Source organism: Aquarana catesbeiana, unplaced genomic scaffold, assembly GCF_042186555.1.
Source record: "Aquarana catesbeiana isolate 2022-GZ unplaced genomic scaffold, ASM4218655v1 unanchor236, whole genome shotgun sequence".
Lineage (NCBI taxonomy): Eukaryota > Metazoa > Chordata > Amphibia > Anura > Ranidae > Aquarana > Aquarana catesbeiana.
Window position 1 is genome coordinate 343,950 of NW_027362664.1, and position 18,913 is coordinate 362,862.

The following is an 18,913-nucleotide window of genomic DNA, read 5'->3' on the forward strand; positions in this document are numbered from 1 at the left end:
TCCCGAATCTCAAGAGGGACCCAGAGACTTTCCCATTCATTGAGGAGCTGGAAGATCTAATCAAAGAGGAATGGCAGAGACCCGAGAAAAAATCCTGTCTAAATAATAGACTTGCCAAGCTGTACCCACTCCAAGAGCCTAAAGTAACTCCCCTGGTTTGCCCCCCCTGTGGTGGACGCATCTTTGATGCGCCTAGCCAGACATGTTACACTTCCTATAGAGGACACGGTAACGTTCAGGGACGTGCTCGATAGAAAAATCGACACAGACCTTAAAAGGGCCTACCTATCGGCAGGAGGCACTTGCAGACCGGCTGCAGCGCTTGCAGCAGTGGGTAGAGCCATTTCCAGCTGGTCCGCAAACACCGAAAAACTTGTCTCGGAGGGCGCAGACCAGGAGAAGATAGGACTTTGTGGCAGAGGCCTCCGTTGATGCAATTAGGTCTGCATCAAAGGCCATGCTGGCCTCTGTAATGGCCAGAAGGGCGCTATGGCTAAAGCCCTGGGCGGCGGATCCCGCCTCCAAGTCTAACTGGTGCCAAATCCCGTTTGATGGGGAGAACCTCTTCGGGGCAAAGTTGGACTCAGCCATCTCAAAAGTGACTGGCGGTAAGTCCGGACTCATCCCCTCGGATAAAAGACCGAAGCAACAGAGACCTCCTCTCTTTCGAAATCTCCCGGAGAGATACAGAGATGCAAAAGCCTACAGACCTGGGAAGGAATATAGAAGGAGATGGAAAAATCCTCAGACGTCCTTCATGAAATTCCAAAAACCCAAGACTCCCGCTTCCAGTGCCCAAAAATCGATTTGAAGGTGCATCAGTCCAGCCAGCAGTGGTGGGAGCCAGACTCTCAAAATTCAGGCTGGTCTGGGAGGAAATTGTAAGGGACCCTTGGACGGTGGCCACCGTCCGATTCGGGCACAGGTGGTCGTTCAAAAGTTGACCCCCAAAGGATCAGTTTTGCCTAACCAATCTTCCACCATCTCGGGAAAAAAAGATGTTGCTAATCAAGTACATCCAGGTCCTTCTCCAAAAGTGGGCGATAGTGGAGGTTCCACCAACACAGAGAGGCAAGGGGTTTTATTCCCCGGTCAAGAAAAAATCAGGGGATCTGCGCCCGGTTTTGGACCTAAAAAATCTCAACCGATCCATCCGGGTAGAGTTATTCAAGATGAAAAGCCTGCAGTCGATCCTCCAAGCCATAAATCTGGGAGACTGGATGCTTTCCATAGACCTCCAGGACACCTACCTGCATATCCTGATTCACGCTGCTTTCCAAAGATTCCTTCGCTTCTCAGTAAATCATTGCCACTTCCAATTTCAAAATCTCCCGTTCGGGATCTCGACTGCCCCCAGAACTTTTACAAAGGTCTTATTGCCAGTGATAGCCTCCTTGAGAGAAAAAGGTCTAAGGGTCCACCACTACCTGGATGACATCCTCCTTCTCTCAAACAGCCAGGAGTCCCTTGTACAGCACCGGGAAATCCTAGTCTCCACGCTACAGAGCTTGGGATGGCTAATAAATTGGGAGAAAAGCAACATCCAGCCCACCCAAAGGATGGTCTTTCTAGGAACCGAACTGGATACCCGAGCGAATACAGTAGAACTGCCACCGGAGAAGATCCCTCCATTGATCCAGAGTGAGAAAATCAATCTTGGCAGCATCCTTACCAGCCAGAGCATGCCTCAGTCTCCTAGGCTCTCTGTCAGTGACCATCCCAATGGTCCAGTGGGTGCAATGGAACCCGAGACCCCTTCAAGCCTCCTTTTTGCGCCAGTGGGATGGCTCGACCATGTCCCAACCGATATACATCTCGGAAGAGGTCAAGCTATCGCTACAGTGGTGGACGCGACCTTGCAACCTGAGGAGATGCAAACAAATAGTCACCCCCGTCAAGAAATAGTGACTTCGGACACCAGCTTGGAGGGTTGGGGGGCGCACTATCAACATTACGCGGCTCAAGGCCGCTGGCCTTTCAGGACCCAGGACTCTGTCTCAAATGCTGGAGATGAAGGCAGCTTTTCAGGCCCTCCTGGCCTTCAGCCCTCATTTGAGGGGGAAACAAGTTCTCCTAAAAATGGACAACAGAGTGGCAGTAGCCTACATCAACAGGCAGGGGGGCACCAGGAGCATCTCCATGATGCAGGAGGTCCACCCGGTGATGGAATGGGCTCAACTGAACCTCCTGGATCTGAGGGGTCTTACATTCTGGGCGTTCAGAATCTCCTAGCCGATTCACTCAGCAGAAGCTTTATTTCCAACAACGAGTGGTCTCTGAGTCCCAAAGCTTTCACCCTCATATCTCAGGCTTGGGGCCCTCCGGACATAGACCTTGCAGCAACACCAGCAAACACAAAGTGATGGAGATTCTTGTCCAGGATTCCCTTTCCTTCAGCGGAGGGAACGGATTGTCTCCAACATCCCTGGAACTTTCATCTCGGCTACATCTTTCCCCCGACTCCCCTCATAGTGAGGTTCCTTTAGAGGCTCAAGAATTCGGCAACACTGGTAGTGGCTGTGATTCCCTTTTGGGTAAGGAGGCCATGGTTCACTACCCTCCTACAGTTGAACATGGCAGACCCACTTCCTCTCCTGGTATCGGCAGACTTACTGTCTCAGAGTCAGCTAATTCACCCAAATCTGGAGAAGTTACATCTAACGGCCTGGAGGCTGAGAGGATTAGATTGCTAGACCAAGGCTGTTCCCAGAGGGTAGTAGATACATTACTCCAGGCTAGAAAGCCTACCACAAACAACACCTACAGGAGGATCTGGGAAAAGTTCATTACCTTCGCACATCAGCAAGATTGGGACTCATCTTCTCCATCAGTGTCACAAGTTCTGGAGTTTCTGCAATCAGGCCTAGAGAAAGATCTTGGGTCCAGCACCTTAAAGGTTCAAGTGTCAGCCATTTGCGCCTTGACAGGAGTAAAGTGGGCTCATAACCCCCTTGTTATACAGTTTCAGAAGGCCTAAAACTAAGCCCCCCCCCCCAGGAAACCTTCATTCCCGGTCTGGGATTTCTCAATTGTCTTGGAAGCCTTATCTAAAGAGCCTTTGTTCCCGCTTGAAAACATCTCCCTCTGGGACCTGACGCTAAAAGTCTCCTTTTTAATTGCCGTAACATCAGCGAAGAGAGTCTCAGAGATGCAAGCCTTGCTAGCCAAAGAGCCATACCTGATCATCTATCCGGACAGACTAGTCTTAAAACCTTCAGATCGCTTTATCCCTAAGGTATCCTCTTCCTTCCACTTTAATCAAGAGATCAATCTCCTGGCCCTTGTCACGAATAAGGGTGACCCTCATCTGCTGGATGTCAAGGGCAACATCTTGCAATACCTATCGGCAACCAAACCTTTTAGGAAAACAGAAAACCTCTAAATCATCCTGCACGGCTTTAAAAGAGGCCAGGCGGCGTCAGCTCGTACCATCGCCTCATGGCTGGTAAAGACTATCAAAAAGGCCTACTCGCTGAGCACTTTACAGATTCCGGAGGGCTTGAGGTTGCACTCTACCAGTGCAGTGGCAACTTCGTGGGCAGCCTACAGTAGAGTCTCGGCGGAAACCATCTGTAGAGCGGCCACCTGGTCTTCCAGAAACACCTTTATATCTCATTATAAGGTGTCCCCTGGGAGAGTTCCAACCAGCAGAGAGGTCATCACCCAGAACCCCATATATAATGGGCAATATATTATAAAGTCCGGTAAGCCCAAAATAAAAAGATATTGTAAAATGGGACTCAAGAGTCAGGTCCTGGAGTCTCCCTTCCAAAGAGAAGAGATAGCCAGTGATTCACATGAAAAAAATATTGGTTTCAATATAGGATCATATTTAAAAGGAGGAAACCACTGTAGTGAGGCTAGAATTAGCCACTGTAGCTATAATTAGGAATGAGTTTTCTGTTCGAGTGGAACATGAGTTCGATTTGAACATCGGCTGTTCAATCGTTCATCGCAGTGCATTGCTGGCTGATGATTGGCCAAGCATGCACTATGACCCGCATGCTTTTGGCCAATCACAGCTCCGTCAGCAAAGAGAGCCATAATTGGCCAAAGGCAGGGTGCCTTTGGCCAATTATGGCTCAGGGGGTTAAGTCCACGCCCCACACTATATAAGGCCGCCTGCATGTCGGCCTTGTGTACTGTGTTCTTGGCGGAGAGAGAGAGAGTGTCATTTCATTTACTTTGAGCAGGCAGTTTATTCAGTTAGCTGCAGTGTATTTAATATTTATATACAGTCAGTCTTGTGTATATATATATATATATATATATATATATATATATATATATATATATAAATCCACTGTATCCAGTTTAGCTATATCTCACTGCAGTCCGTTCCTGGTGTCCTCTTTCTAATATACTTCCGGCAGGCAGGTGATTCAGTTAGCTGCAGTGTATTTATTTAGTATATATATATATATATATATATATATATATATATATATATATATATATATATATATAGGGTGAGGTGCACTACAGTCTCAGATGGCCATGCTTAGCAATCAAGCCCTCCCACAGACTTCGACATAGAAAAAATCCAAAAACAAGGGATTGCTGCACAAACCGTATTTATTTTGAAATCTTCAAAAGGACATCACCACGACATCCATAAAATCAGGCATCCATAATATATACATCCCAGCTTTGTATATATATATATATATATATATATATATATATATCTATATCTATACATAGATATAGATATATATTTATATATATATCCGCACACTGTATCCTGTGTAGCTAGATCTGACTGAAGGCATTTCCTGTTCAAATATACTTTCAGGCAGGCAGGCAAGTGATTCTGTGATCTGCAGTGCATAAAATATATATACAGTCTCCAACATATATATATCCACTGCATTCTAGTCTAGCCAAGCCTATATCTGACTGCAGGCCATTGCTGGTGTACGTTTTCAAATACACTTTCAGGCAGGCAAGTAATTCAGTGATCTGCAATGCATTAAATATATATACAGTCTCCAACATATATATATCCACTGCATTCTAGCCTAGCCAAGCCTATATCTGACTGCAGGCCATTGCTGGTGTACGTTTTCAAATAAACTTTCAGGCAGGCAAGTGATTCAGTGATCTGCAGTGCATTAAATATATACACAGTCTCCAACACATATATATATATATCCACTGCATTCCAGTCTAGCCAAGCCTATATCTGACTGCAGGTCATTGCTGGTGTACGTTCTCAAATACACTTTCACGCAGGCAGGCAAGTGATTCAGTGATCTGCAGTGCATTAAATATATATATACAGTCTCCAACATATATATATATCCACTGCATTCCAGTCTAGCCAAGCCTATATCTGACTGCAGGCCATTGCTGGTGTACGTTTTCAAATACACTTTCAGGCAGGCAAGTAGGCAAGTGATTCAGTGATCTGCAGTGCATTAAATATATATACAGTCTCCAACATATATAAATCCACTGCATTACAGTCTAGCCAAGCCTATATCTGACTGCAGGCCATTGCTGGTGTACATTTTCAAATAAACTTTCAGGCAGGCAAGTGATTCAGTGATCTGCAGTGCATTAAATATATACACAGTCTCCAACACATATATATATATATCCACTGCATTCCAGTCTAGCCAAGCCTATATCTGACTGCAGGTCATTGCTGGTGTACGTTCTCAAATACACTTTCACGCAGGCAGGCAAGTGATTCAGTGATCTGCAGTGCATTAAATATATATATACAGTCTCCAACATATATATATATCCACTGCATTCCAGTCTAGCCAAGCCTATATCTGACTGCAGGCCATTGCTGGTGTACGTTTTCAAATACACTTTCAGGCAGGCAAGCAGGCAAGTGATTCAGTGATCTGCAGTGCATTAAATATATATACAGTCTCCAACATATATAAATCCACTGCATTACAGTCTAGCCAAGCCTATATCTGACTGCAGGCCATTCCTGGTGTATGTTTTCAAATACACTTTCAGGCAGGCAGGTTATTCAGTGATCTGCAGTGCATAAAATATATATACTGTCTCCTACATATATATCCACTGCATTCTAGTGTAGCCAAGGCTATACCTGACTATAGGCCATTCCTGGTGTACGTTTTTAAAGACACTTTCAGGCAGGCCAGGCAGGTGATTCAGTGATCTGCAGTGCATAAAGATATATATACAGTCTCCTACATATATATCCACTGCATTCTAGTCTAGCCAAGCCTATACCTGACTGCAGGCCATTCCTGGTGTAATTTTTCTAGTAAACTTCAGGCGGTGTTTTGCTAATCTAATTTTACAGCATGTCTGGAAGGCCACCAAGGAAAGGCAAACGCTCACAGGCCACTAAAAGAGGGCAAGCAGGCTCTGTGTCTACAGCCAACAGTGCTGGTCATGGACACAGTGCATCCTCAGCACGTGGCCTGCTTGTTCTTTTTTTCAACAGCTGGCCATGTTGAGCCACAACATGCAGAAGAGTTGGTAGAGTGGATCACAAAGCCATCTTCATCCTCCTCTGTCACCAGGCTAAGAGAAGTTTGGCTGCCAATGCAGCTGCCCAAGCAACCTATTCCATCGGCTCAATGGCATCAGTCACTCCTTCCCTAGCCCCACCATCATGTCCTGAGGAGTCCCCCGAACTGTTCGACCACAGTGTCGGGTACATGCTGCAGGAGGATGCGCAGCATTTTGAAGGCTCCGATGGTACCCAGATTGAGGATGAAGGTAGTAACGTGAGCCCAGAGAGAGGGGGTGTCCAAGAGGGACAAGAAACTGGCAGTCATGTTCCCCCAGCTGCAGCATACTGCCAGGTTTGCTCCAGTGGCGAGGAGGGAGGGGATGATGAGGTCACTGACTCTACGTGGGTGCCTGATAGAAGAGAGGAGAAGGCACATCTCCAATGAGGCAGGATGCCCTCCAGGGGCCAGCTTAGTGGCAGCCAACCGACTGCATCACACTGCAGAGCTCCGCATTTGTAGGGCGCTCGTTTTTTCGAAAGTTGTTTGGTGTGGGCCTTTTTTGAGATATGTGCAGCAGATCGCACCGTTGCTATTTGCAACATATGTCAGAAGCATATCAAGTCTGGCCAAAACAGCAGCCGCTTGGGCACCACATGCTTGACCAGACATATGTCGAGCTCCCATGCAGTCCATTGGCAACAGTACTTAAAAGACCCACACCAAAGAACAAGGTGGACCTCTCCTTGCTCCTCATCAGCTGGGATCTCCAACCCCACTATACCTTCAGTCCTCTCAGAGACCTGCATTGAGAAGAATGAAGGTGTACAATTAGGTGTCCCAAGCACTTGCGGGCAATCTGCTAGCAGTACACCTAAATTCGATTGTAGCAGGCAAATTTCCCTACCCCAGTTGCTAAACCGTCAAAAGAAGTACGGTCCCAGCCATCCACATGCTAGTTTGGCTAAATTGCTAGCACTCCAACTGCTGCCTTTTCAGCTGGTAGACTCTGCCCCCTTTCGAGGATTTGTGGAATGTGCGGTACCTCAGTGGCAGGTTCCCTTTTTTTTCTCAGAAAGGCCATTTCGTTTCTCTACCAGCATGTGGAAGGAAATGTCTTGGCCTCGTTGGACAAGGCAGTCAACATATTACTGCTGACTCATGGTCCAGCAGGCATGGACAGGGACGTTACATTTCTTTCATGGCACACTAGGTAACTGCTGGCAGCTGGGAAGAATGCAGGAGAGGGTGCAGTAATATTGGAGCTTGTTCCGCCACCACGCCTCCAAAATGCTGGTAGTGGTGATTCTGCCACACCTCTCTCCTCCATCCCCTCCTCTTCTTCTTCCTCTATGGCCTCTTCTTGTGCAGATTTGTTTTTTGAACCAGTGGTGTGCCGTAGGCATTCTAGGGGCTATGCAAGCTCTCAGGCTTATGGGATAGGAGCCACACTGGGGCAAAGATTCTGGCAGCTCTGCAGGGGCAGGTTCAGAGGTGGTTGACGCCACGCCAGCTTCAGCCAGGAATGGTGGTTTGCGACAATGGCACAACCTCATCTCAGCCCTCTGGCAGGGACACTTGACCCATGTTCCCCGTTTGGCTCACGTCCTTAATTTGGTGGTGCAGCGTTTGCGTTTCTTGTGCCAGTAGAAGGCCAGAAGAAGGAGCTGTGAGCCCCGAGCGCGTACCCGGTACTATCCCTGTGTCATCCCCAACACCAGCCTGGACGTTCGCCGTGCATCAGTGACGTCATTTCCGTTTCCGCACTCCAGAGTGGTCAGCGTGGATCTTTCCATGCACTGGATGCAGTGGTTCAGCCTGTTTACAGACTCCACACCCAGACGCCTGAAGGAATGAAATCCGAGCCGGAAACAAGATAACAGCACATCCCAGGACACTTCCCATCTCAAAGAAACACCTCCACCCTGCGAACCAGTAAGTGTAATTGTTACACTAACTTTCATTTTTGTATAAACAAGCTACCACAGTTGGCGCCTCCACACCCCTCCTTTTTTCAACATTGATTATCAACAGAGGTAATGGACACCCTCTGTTTTGAAGGCTGGCTGACCTTCAAAAGTAATGCAACCTGCCCAAGAAGCGCCTCATCTGTGACATGCCCACCAGGTGGAACTCAAAGTTGGCAATGCTGCAGCAGCTGCACATGCAGCAGAGGGCCATCAATGAGTACCTGTGTGAGTATGGCACCAGGACAGGGGAGCTTGGCTTTTTTTTACCATGCCAGTAGCTAATGATCAAGAATGCATGCACTATCCTGTCACAATTTGAGGAGGCCAGGAGGATGGTGAGCAGTGACAGTGCATGCATCAATGATACTGTCCCTCTTGTCTTCCTGTTGGAGCATGCACTGCGTGGAATAATGGACAGGGCACTTGAGGCAGAACAGAGGGAGGAGGAGGAGGACTTCCTTAACTCTCAAGGCCCCCTTTATCCAGACAGTATTCCTGCAGGCCCGCCATCACACAGGAAGAGGAGGAGGAGGATTGTGTTAGCATGGAGATGGAGCCTGGCACTCAGCATCAGCAGCAGTCTTCAAGGGATCATTTTCAGTCCCCAGAAACCCATGGACTTGTACGTAGCTGGGAGGAGGTGGCTGCGGATCATGTCGTCCTTAGTGACCCAGAGGACTCCGGACCGAATGCCTCAGCAAACCTACGCTGCATGGCCTCCCTGATCCTACAAAGCCTGTGAAAGGACCCTTGGATTTGTGGTATCAAGGAGAGGGATCAGTACTGGCTGGCAACCCTTCTTGATCCACATTACAAGGCTAAGGTTGCGGAACTTAGCCAGCCTTCGCAGAGGGAGCAGAGGATGAAACATCTTCGGGAGGCCTTGCAGAAAGGTTTGTGCAATGCGTTTCCAGAGCCTGGGAGGTTACAATTTCCTAGTCCTCCTGGACAACGTGTTGCTGAGGCTTCGGTCAGTCACAGAAGGCGTGGTGGAGAAGGTGGCCATCTGACCGATGCGTTCAGACAATTTTTTAGTCCGCAGCCCCAAGGTCTCATCGATTCCAGCAACCATCATCAGCGTCTGATTTACATGGTGCAGACCTTGGGGCAAGATCAGACTTGGAGACCTTTCCAACTGAAAATCCACTGGGTTACTGGGTCTTGAGGATGGATCACTGGCCAGAGCTTGCACAGTATGCAATTGAGCTACTGTCCTGTCCTGCATCCAGCGTTCTATCTGAATGCACATTCAGTGCTGCTGGAGGCTTTGTAACTGATCACAGAGTGCGCCTGTCCACAGACTCGGTTGATCGGCTCACCTTCATAAAAATGAATCAGTCTTGGATCACTAACTACCAAGCACCTGATGCTGATGTAACCGATTAATTTTTTTATGAATGTGAAATCCCTTGAAGACTGCCTCTGCCTCTGCTGAGTGACTATCCTGTTATGCTGAGTGTGACGGGAGTCACTGTTGGGCGCAGGGTGACCAAGAAAAGAATGAACCCTGAGAATATGATTGGATTACTTAAAATGGGACAGTAATATTTATCCATGTCTCCCAGGGTATATGTAAAGACTATTCTTGGTTTGTTTGATTCTGAACTCAACATGTTAGTTGAGAGAGCTGCTCACATTGGCCTCTAGAACTGGGTAGGAGCCAGACAGTCTGATCATACTATAGTTTGTTGCCTACTAGGCTGAGGAGGGGGGAGATCACTGTTTGTCTGTCTGTCTGTCTGTATGCTATTGTGAGAAGGTGTCCTGTATTTATACTAATGCGTGAAGCACGGTGACCACAAGTCTGTCCTAAAGGTCATGTCTCTGAGTCACCTAGTCTGGGTAAATGATTTAGTAAACTAGCTCATGTTAATTTGGTTTCTGGTTACAATTGTATTGTTAGAGTAATATGAGCAGGAGGGGGGAACCTCCTCTTTAACTGTATATAAAGACTTGTAATTTTGGTTCTAATTAAGAGTCTAATTCCTGTTTGACCCTCCGTACAGAGCCTCGTCTCGTACTTGGGGGGAAGAATTATTCATATGGGTTTCTTGTTCGGCTGATTGGAGTGTTCGGTAGCTGCCTTTATGTTCGGAAATGGAATGTCCTAAACGGCTTTAACCCCTTTCATACTCGGGATGTCGTTACAATTGGTGGCAAGCAGTGGGATGATTCCCACAGCCCAGAAGGACAGCTACAAGAGGACACAGGCCAATGGAAGCACAGTATGAATGGCTAAAGTGCTCTACCCTCAAGGACTTACTGGAGAACCGGGGCCAACCGGCCAATAGCCGTAAGAAGAGGGACATTATAGCAGAACTATTTGAAATGGATAGAGCCGAAAGACCCAACACAACCAAAAGGCCCAGCGTAACAGACAGGACACCCGAAGAGGCAAGTTTTGATCAGGCTGTTAACATAAGACTAGCACATTATGGCCCTAACCCTACAGCGGAGATCATAGACTGAGTTATAGTGGCTGTGGAGGCAAGTTGGCTACAGCAAAGAGGTGCTGCAGCAGCAGTTTCACAGCAGCACCAACTGAAAGGAGAAATATACATTTTGCTGCTTTTAAAAATTTCATCGAAACAGAAGGGGAGATTGATGAGTACCTTGCCGATTTTGAACGGCAATGTGCCCTACATCGGGTGCCCACAGAGAAATGGGTTACCAATTTGTCTGGGAAATTGTCCGGCCGGGCCAGTGAAGCGTTCAGGACCATCCCAGACGAGGAGATTATGAACTATGGGCTGGTAAAAGAAGCACTTTTGGCCAGGTATGCCGTCACACTGGAGGCATACCGAAGGCGGTTCCGAGAGACGAGCAAGCAGACTGGAGACTCATATACCGAGTGGGCATGCCACCTACACCGCACGGCATCCCACTGGGTCGCTGGAGGCCAAGCAGTATCCAGGGAAGAGGTGCTGCAGCTGTTCCTGCTGGAGCACTTCTTTGACAAGCTGTCAACAGAAGTCAGAAAGTGGGTCCGGGACCGAAAACCTTTCACCTTGCCTGAAGCAGCTCGCCTGGCGAATACACAGATGCCCGCAAACTGGATAACCCTGTGGTCAAGACAAAAGCTCAGGTGAATTATCGATCAGCGGCACCCCCTCCAGCTGGCGCCTACCAACCAGCGTACCGCCCTACAGCACCACCTCCAGTGGCCACTTATTCTCAGCAGCCCAGGTTCAACTCCCAGGACTACTCACAACCCATCAGGTGTTTCGGGTGTAAACAGCTAGGGCACAAAAAGTCAGACTGTCCGTTGAATCCAGCCAGGCAGTCCCAGTCGTGGAGAAAGCCAGCAGGGGGGAATCCCCGCACATCCATGCCTGCGGCTCACTACGTTGAGGAGGAAGAACATTGGGGCATCCTGCACGAGGCTGATCCAGTACAAGCAGCTAACCAGAACAACAGGCAGCAACACAGGCAGACTGTCCGGGTTAATAGAAAGGTAGCCAATGGCCTACGTGATACCCATGCCATCATGACCCTACTACAGAAGAACCTCATTGCAGGGAGTCAACACACCAGAGACACTGTAGCCATAAGGGTGGCAGGAGGCACCATTTTCCAGCTACCCGTTGCCCATGTTCACCCTGGATTGGGGGGTTGGTTCAGGACACGTGAATGTGGGGGTGATGAAGGATTTGCCAGAGGATGTACTACTGGGGAATGATTTGGCTCCCCTCGTTTCTGCTTACGCCCCGATGGGCCCCACTGAAGCCAACCCAGTGACTACCCATGCCCAGACCCGTGCTGTTGGAACCGGCCCGCTTGCTGCTGAGACCCAGGTAAGACTATCTTCCCTGACATGTACCTTAGATCAGGCTCCCCTAGGCTGGGATACCCCAGAGGCATTCAAGAGGGAAACCCAGGAGGACCCGGCCTTACAAAAGTATAGGGCTAAGGCAGATACTCAGGAAAGGGGAATAGATGGGGAGCTTTATGAATGGGTGGGGGATAGACTGTATAGGATCCCTAAGCCATCCCCGAGAAGTAAAGCCCCTTTGCAGAAATGACAGCTGGTGGTACCTAAGAAATACCAGCTGAAGATTCTGTGAATCGGGCATGATGTACCACTAGCAGGACATCTAGGGTCCCAACGCACAGCCCATAGAATTACACAGAATTTCTTCTGGCCCAATTTTAACCCGGATGTGCGACAGTACTGCAAAACATGTGACAAATGTCAACGGGTAGGTAAGCGGGGGGGACCAACCTAAGGCCAGACTTATGTCCATGCCTATTGTTGGGGAGCCCTTTTACCGCATAGCCGTTGACATTGTGGGTCCCTTGGCCAGGCCTAGTCCATCCGGGTATATTCTCACCGTGGTGGACTCCGCCACCCGTTACCCAGAGGCAGTAGCTATGTCCAACATTGAAGCAGAGACAGTAGCTGATGCCCTGGTTAAGATATTTACTAGAGTAGGGTTCCCTAAGGAGATTCTCTCTGACCAGGGAACCCAGTTTACAGCTGTGCTCACTCAGCAGTTGTGGAAGGTGTGCAATATTAAGCCCTTGCTGAGCTCACCTTACCACCCCCAGACTAATGGTCTCTGCGAGTGCTTTAACCGGATCCTCAAGCAAATGCTGAGGACCTTTTCGGACGCTTGCAGAGACTGGGAGAGATTGCTGCCTCACCTGTTATTTGCGTACAGAGAGGTACCCCAGGAATCTACTGGGTTCTCTCCCTTTGAGTTATTCTATGGGAGAAGGGTCCGCGAACCCATCTCATTAGAGGACACTGGGAGGGAGAGACAGAGCAGGAGGGGACCCCCATGGGTTTGAGGGATGGATGGAGAGAGAGAGAGCTGTCCCCCTCCTGTAACAAGTGTCAGAGCTCATCCTCTGCCTCCCACCCCTCAGAGCAAGCACTCATGCTAGAGCTGCACGATTAATCATATATAGAATCGTAATCTCGATTCACACCCCCACCGTGATCTCCAGCCTGGATTACTGCGATTTTTTTGGATGTAGCCTGGACCGGGGGGACCAGAGGAGAAGCTGTTGGAACCAGCGTGGAACGTAAATGGCGCTGATGGCGCCGATATCGGAACTGACGTCAGCAACCAGAACTGACGTCAGTCAGCAGAGAGCGTAGTGCCCGGCCTGGCCTGCGCAAGCGCAATCAACAAGCCGCTCGCTCCCGATGCTCGGGGCTAGTTATTCATTTAATACAGCAAGGGGCAGATGCTTTTCTCAAAGGGGCGGATGTATGGTTATACATTGAACACAATCAATACGATGCTCGGGGCTGGTTATTATAATGGGCAGATGCGTCACGTTGACGCTGAAATACGTGGTCATCATGTGCTTTGTCTTACAGATGACCAAGAGGGAGTAGTTAATTGGAGGTTGATAGAGCTACAGTTATACTCTGTCACAGGACAGAGTATACAGCCCAGCATCACAGGACAGAGTATACAGCCCCAGCACCACAGGACAGAATATACAGCCCCAGCATCACAAGACAGAGTATACAGCCCCAGCATCACAAGACAGAGTATACAGCCCTGGCATCACAGGACAGAGTATACAGCCCCGGCATCACAGGACAGAGTATACAGCCCCAGCATCACAGCACAGAGTATACAGCTCAGCATCACAGGACAGAGTATACAGCCCCAGCATCACATGACAGAGCATACAGCCCCAGCATCACATGACAGAGCATACAGCCCCAGCATCACATGACAGAGCATACAGCCCCAGCATCACATGACAGAGCATACAGCCCCAGCATCACATGACAGAGCATACAGCCCCAGCATCACAGGACAGAGTATACAGCCCCAGCATCACAGGACAGAGTATACAGCCCCAGCATCATAGGAAAGAGTATACAGCCCCAGCATCACAGGACAGAGTATACAGCCCCAGCATCACAGGACAGAGTATACAGCTCAGCATCACAGGACAGAGTATACAGCCCCAGCATCACGGGACAGAGTATACAGCTCACCATCACAGGACAGAGTACATACCTCCCAACTTCAGAACTTGAGAATGAGGGAAACTTGAGGCTGATGTAAGCATGCGACACGTCGCGCCAAAAAGTGGGTGTGGCCAGACTGTTAACAGTGTAAGGGGCTTAAGGAGCATGGTTAAACAAAACACATCCCCATTACCACCATCCCTCTCCCCATCATTACACAGGACCCCTTCCTCAAAACTACCCCCCCATTGTACACAGGGAGGGGGGGTTTTGTTTAGGGGGAGAGGCAGGGAGGAGGTTATTGTTTAGGGTGGAGAGGCAGAGAGGGGGGTTATTGTTTAGGGTGGAGAGGTGGGGAGGAGGTTATTGTTTGTGGGGAGAAAGTTATTGTTTAGTGTGGAGAGGTAGGGAGGGGGTTATTGTTTAGGGTGGAGAGGTGGGTTATTGTTTAGGGTGGAGAGGAGGGTTATTGTTTAGGGTGGAGAGGAGGGTTATTGTTTAGGGTGAAGAGGTGGGGAGGAGGTTATTGTTTAGGGTGGAGAGGTGGGGAGGGGGTTATTGTTTAGGGTGGAGAGGTGGGGAGGAGGGTTATTGTTTAGGGTGGAGAGGTGAGGAGGAGGGTTATTTTTTTAGGGTGGAGAGGTGAGGAGGGGGGTTATTGTTTAGGGTGGAGAGGAGGGTTATTGTTTAGGGTGGAGAGGTGGGGAGGAGTTTATTGTTTAGGGTGTAGAGGGGTTATTGTTTAGGGTGGAGAGAAAGGGAGGGGGGTTTGTTTAGGTTGGAGTGGCGGGGGGCTGTTTTTGGGTGGAGAGGCAGGGAGGGGGGCATTTTAGGTACGGTTGCCACCTGTCCAGGATTCACCCAGACAGTCCAGGTTTTGAATCATGTGTCCGGGTTTCAGTCCACCTGAAACCCAGACACAATATTTAGACAGAAATGTGGCTCAGGACAGAACGTGACAGAAGGATGAGGGACCACTATGTGCGCCACATTACTATTCTCTTTGGAGTACCCAAAGGTCTGTTACAATCCTATAATGTACACTAAAAAAAATTACTGTGCGCTGCTAAAGTGTTTGGGTTTAGCTTGTAGAAAAAGTGGCAATCCTAGATGTAGAGGGGTTGAAACTTGGAAAGGTTCAGGACCCTGCACATATCAAAAAGGAATAGCCTCATTGGAAAATAAAAAAATAAGTGGTGATTTGCCCTGCGGATAAAGGAGGAGGCCTTGTAGTGTTGAGTAAGTCTTTTAACAGGGAGGAGATGGTTTGTTTGTTGGGTGATAGGGATACTTATCAACTTTTACAACGTGACCCAGTCTTTGATTATAAAGCTCTCTCCATCTGTCTCCTCACGCATTACCAACTTACTAGCAGACATATCAGCCTGGATGTCACATCACTACCTCAAACTCAACCTATCCAAAACCGAGCTCATGATATTTCCTCCCTCAGGTGCCACTTCCCCTGCTTTCCCTGTCAATATCAACGGCTCAACTATCAACCCATCTCCCCACGCCAGGGTCCTAGGTGTAATCCTGGACTCTGAACTAACCTTTCGCCCCCACATTCTATCACTATCCAAAGCTTGCCGCCTCAATCTCCGCAACATCTCAAAGATACGCCCCTTCCTAACCAATGTCACCACAAAGCTTCTAATCCACTCCCTGGTCATCTCCCGCCTCGACTACTGCAACTCCCTCCTCATTGGTTTACCTCTAAATAGGCTATCCCCACTTCAGTCCATCATGAACGCTGCTGCCAGGCTCATCCACCACACAAACCGCTCAGCGTCTGCTACACCCCTCTGCCAATCCCTCCATTGGCTGCCACTCAATCACCGAATTAAATTCAAGATACTAACTATAACTTACAAAGCCATCCACAACCTGGCCCCCAGCTACATCTCTAACCTAGTCACAAAATACCAACCTAATCGTTCTCTTCGCTCCTCCCAAGACCTCCTGCTCTCAAACTCCCTTGTCACCTCATCCCATGCTCGCCTTTAGGACTTCTCCAGAGCCTCCCCCATCCTCTGGAATGCTCTACCCCAATCCGTCCATTTTTCTCCTACTTTATCCACTTTCAGATGATCCCTGAAAACTCATCTCTTCAGAGAAGCCTATCTGGCCCCCACCTAACAACTGTACATTTATCTTCTCAATCAGCAAATCACCCACAGTTATTACCTCTTGTATCTTTTGACCTTCCCTCTTAGATTGTAAGCTCTAAGGAGCAGGGCCCTCTGATTCCTACTGTATCAAAGTGTATTGTATTTGTACTGTCTACCCACAAGTTGTAAAGCGCTACGTAAACTGTTGGCGCTATATAAATCCTGTATAATAATAATAATAAAGAAGATTTACATCTTCTTATTGCAAGAGGAAAGGAAAAGAACATTCTTAAAAAGAAGGATGCTCTGTATTTAGATCCCTTAGCGCGCCAGACACTGATTATTTATTGTTTACCTAAAATTCACAAGAATGCCCAATCACCACCGAGCAGACTGAATGTGAATGACATTGAGTCGGTGTCCACACGCTTGGGACAATATATTGATTTCTTCTTGAAACCCTTGGTGTCTGAAACAAAAGCCTATTTAAGAGATATTAAGAATATGATTCATATATTAGAATCCATGATATGTGGGCCTAGTAGTGTATTGGTTACAGCAGACGTGAGTTCCCTCTACACTATTATAGGACATCATGGTGCTGTATCTTCTGTAAAATGGGCCCTAGAGAATTCTCCTCTCTCACGCACACATAAACGATTCCTGACTCAATGTTTGGATTTTTGTTGAAATAGCAATTACTTTTGGTATGATAGACAATTTTACCTTCAAGTTAAAAGGAGTGGCAATGGGGGCTCGGTTTTCTCCCAGTGTTGCTAATCTATTTATGGCACACTGGGAGGAACAGTTGATATTTCAGAACCATCCCCACCAGTTAAAAGGCTACAAGAGGTACATTGATGACCTCTTTATGGTTTGGGAAGGTGATTTAGACAGTCTTCAGCAGTTTCAAGACAGTCTTAATTCCAACAATAAAAACATTACCCTTTCCTGGAATGTTGACAAGAAGCGTTTGGTCTTCCTAGACTTAGAAATGTTCAAGGAAGGAGGCCATTTTGGGACTCGTACCTATTTTAAGCCCACAGACAGAAATGGGTATATCCCTTGTGATAGCTGTCATCATAAGACGTGGATCTGTAACATTCTGAAGGGAAAGTGTTTGTTCCCATTAGAAGGAACTGCTCCACTCTAAGTGATTTTAACTCCAAGTCTCAAGTTTTAGTTGAGAGATTTATTGAGAAAGGTTATCAGAAGAATTTTTTGGATGGAAAAAAGAGATAAAGTTTGCCAATTGGACAGGAACCTCTTAGTGGCAGGTCCCAAGGTTATTGAGGAACAAAAACATGATTTTAAGGTGGTGTTCGATTATAACTCACAACATAAGAAGCTTGAGAAAATAATAATTAAACATTGGGGAATCTTATTGAGGGATCGCACTCTGGGACAGGTCCTCCCTGTACGCCCCCAATTTATTTATCAAAGGGCTCCAACTCTCAGGGATCTAGTGGCCCCTGGGTTTAAAGAAAATCATTTATTACAGTTTTTGTCTGGTTTCTATGCGTACAGACGCTGTTCGGCATGTAGACACTCCCGTAACAACATAAAAAAACAAAGAATTTTCTTCAGTTACAAATAACAAATACAAGATCAAGGACCTTATTTCATGTAGCACTGAGGGCGTGGTCTACATGTTGGAGTGTGACTGTGGTTTTCAATGTGTTGGCCGGACCAAAAGGGCATTAAGTGTACGCATAGGCAAACATGTTAATATCAAAAAAGGCCTAAGGTCCCACAGTGTGTCCAAACATTTTAGGCACCATAATGGTAGGGATCCTAAGTATCTTAAGTTCTTGGGGATTGAAAAAGTAAGTAAGCACTGGGGGGGGGGTAATTTCATCAGGCGCCTTAGTCAAGGGGAGGCTTATTGGATTTTTGAGACTAAAGTTCTTGTGCCCTTGGGATTAAAAGTTGAGTTTGATCTCAATTGTTTTACATCAGATAGGTACAGTGAGTATTAATTTTTTAGGGTTCTCTCCTTTTCTTGTTTATGGAATTAAGGTTTTATATTATATTATTAATATGTATTATTTTAATGGGATATTAAAACGGATAGCCGCGGGCGTTAATAATAAAATTTTATTTTAATTGGCTCTATAGGAGTATGAGTAGTGATACAGCTGGGCTGACATTGCTCTCTAATTAATATTTTTATTAGAAGTTTTATTGTTTATTAAACCTCTAGCATCACTGCGGAGTAATCTCAACTTCCGGTCAGCTTAGACAGAGTCTATGTAAACCACGCAGCCGCGGAGGAATAAACATTAGCGTTTCTATGACAACACTCTCTCTTGAATATCCACCGGGTGACGCCGTGGCTCCACCCCGCTGATGAAGTCCAGTAGGACGTAACGCATATGGGAGGAGGAGCCGCGTTCTGCTGACGTCACGTACTGCCATCTGATCGGATCATGTAATACCGAAAGCCGC

The 18,913-nt window shown here is 47.6% G+C and overlaps 1 protein-coding gene across 1 annotated transcript in view; it reads right to left on the reverse strand.

Moving 5' to 3' along the window:
- Positions 1–18,913, reverse strand: part of LOC141121996 (uncharacterized) — a 131,126-nt gene that overhangs the window by 26,001 nt on the left and 86,212 nt on the right. Inside the window, 1 exon segment of the mRNA XM_073611781.1 lies at positions 16,848–16,947. Within this exon segment, the coding sequence (XP_073467882.1) occupies positions 16,848–16,947 (100 nt within the window).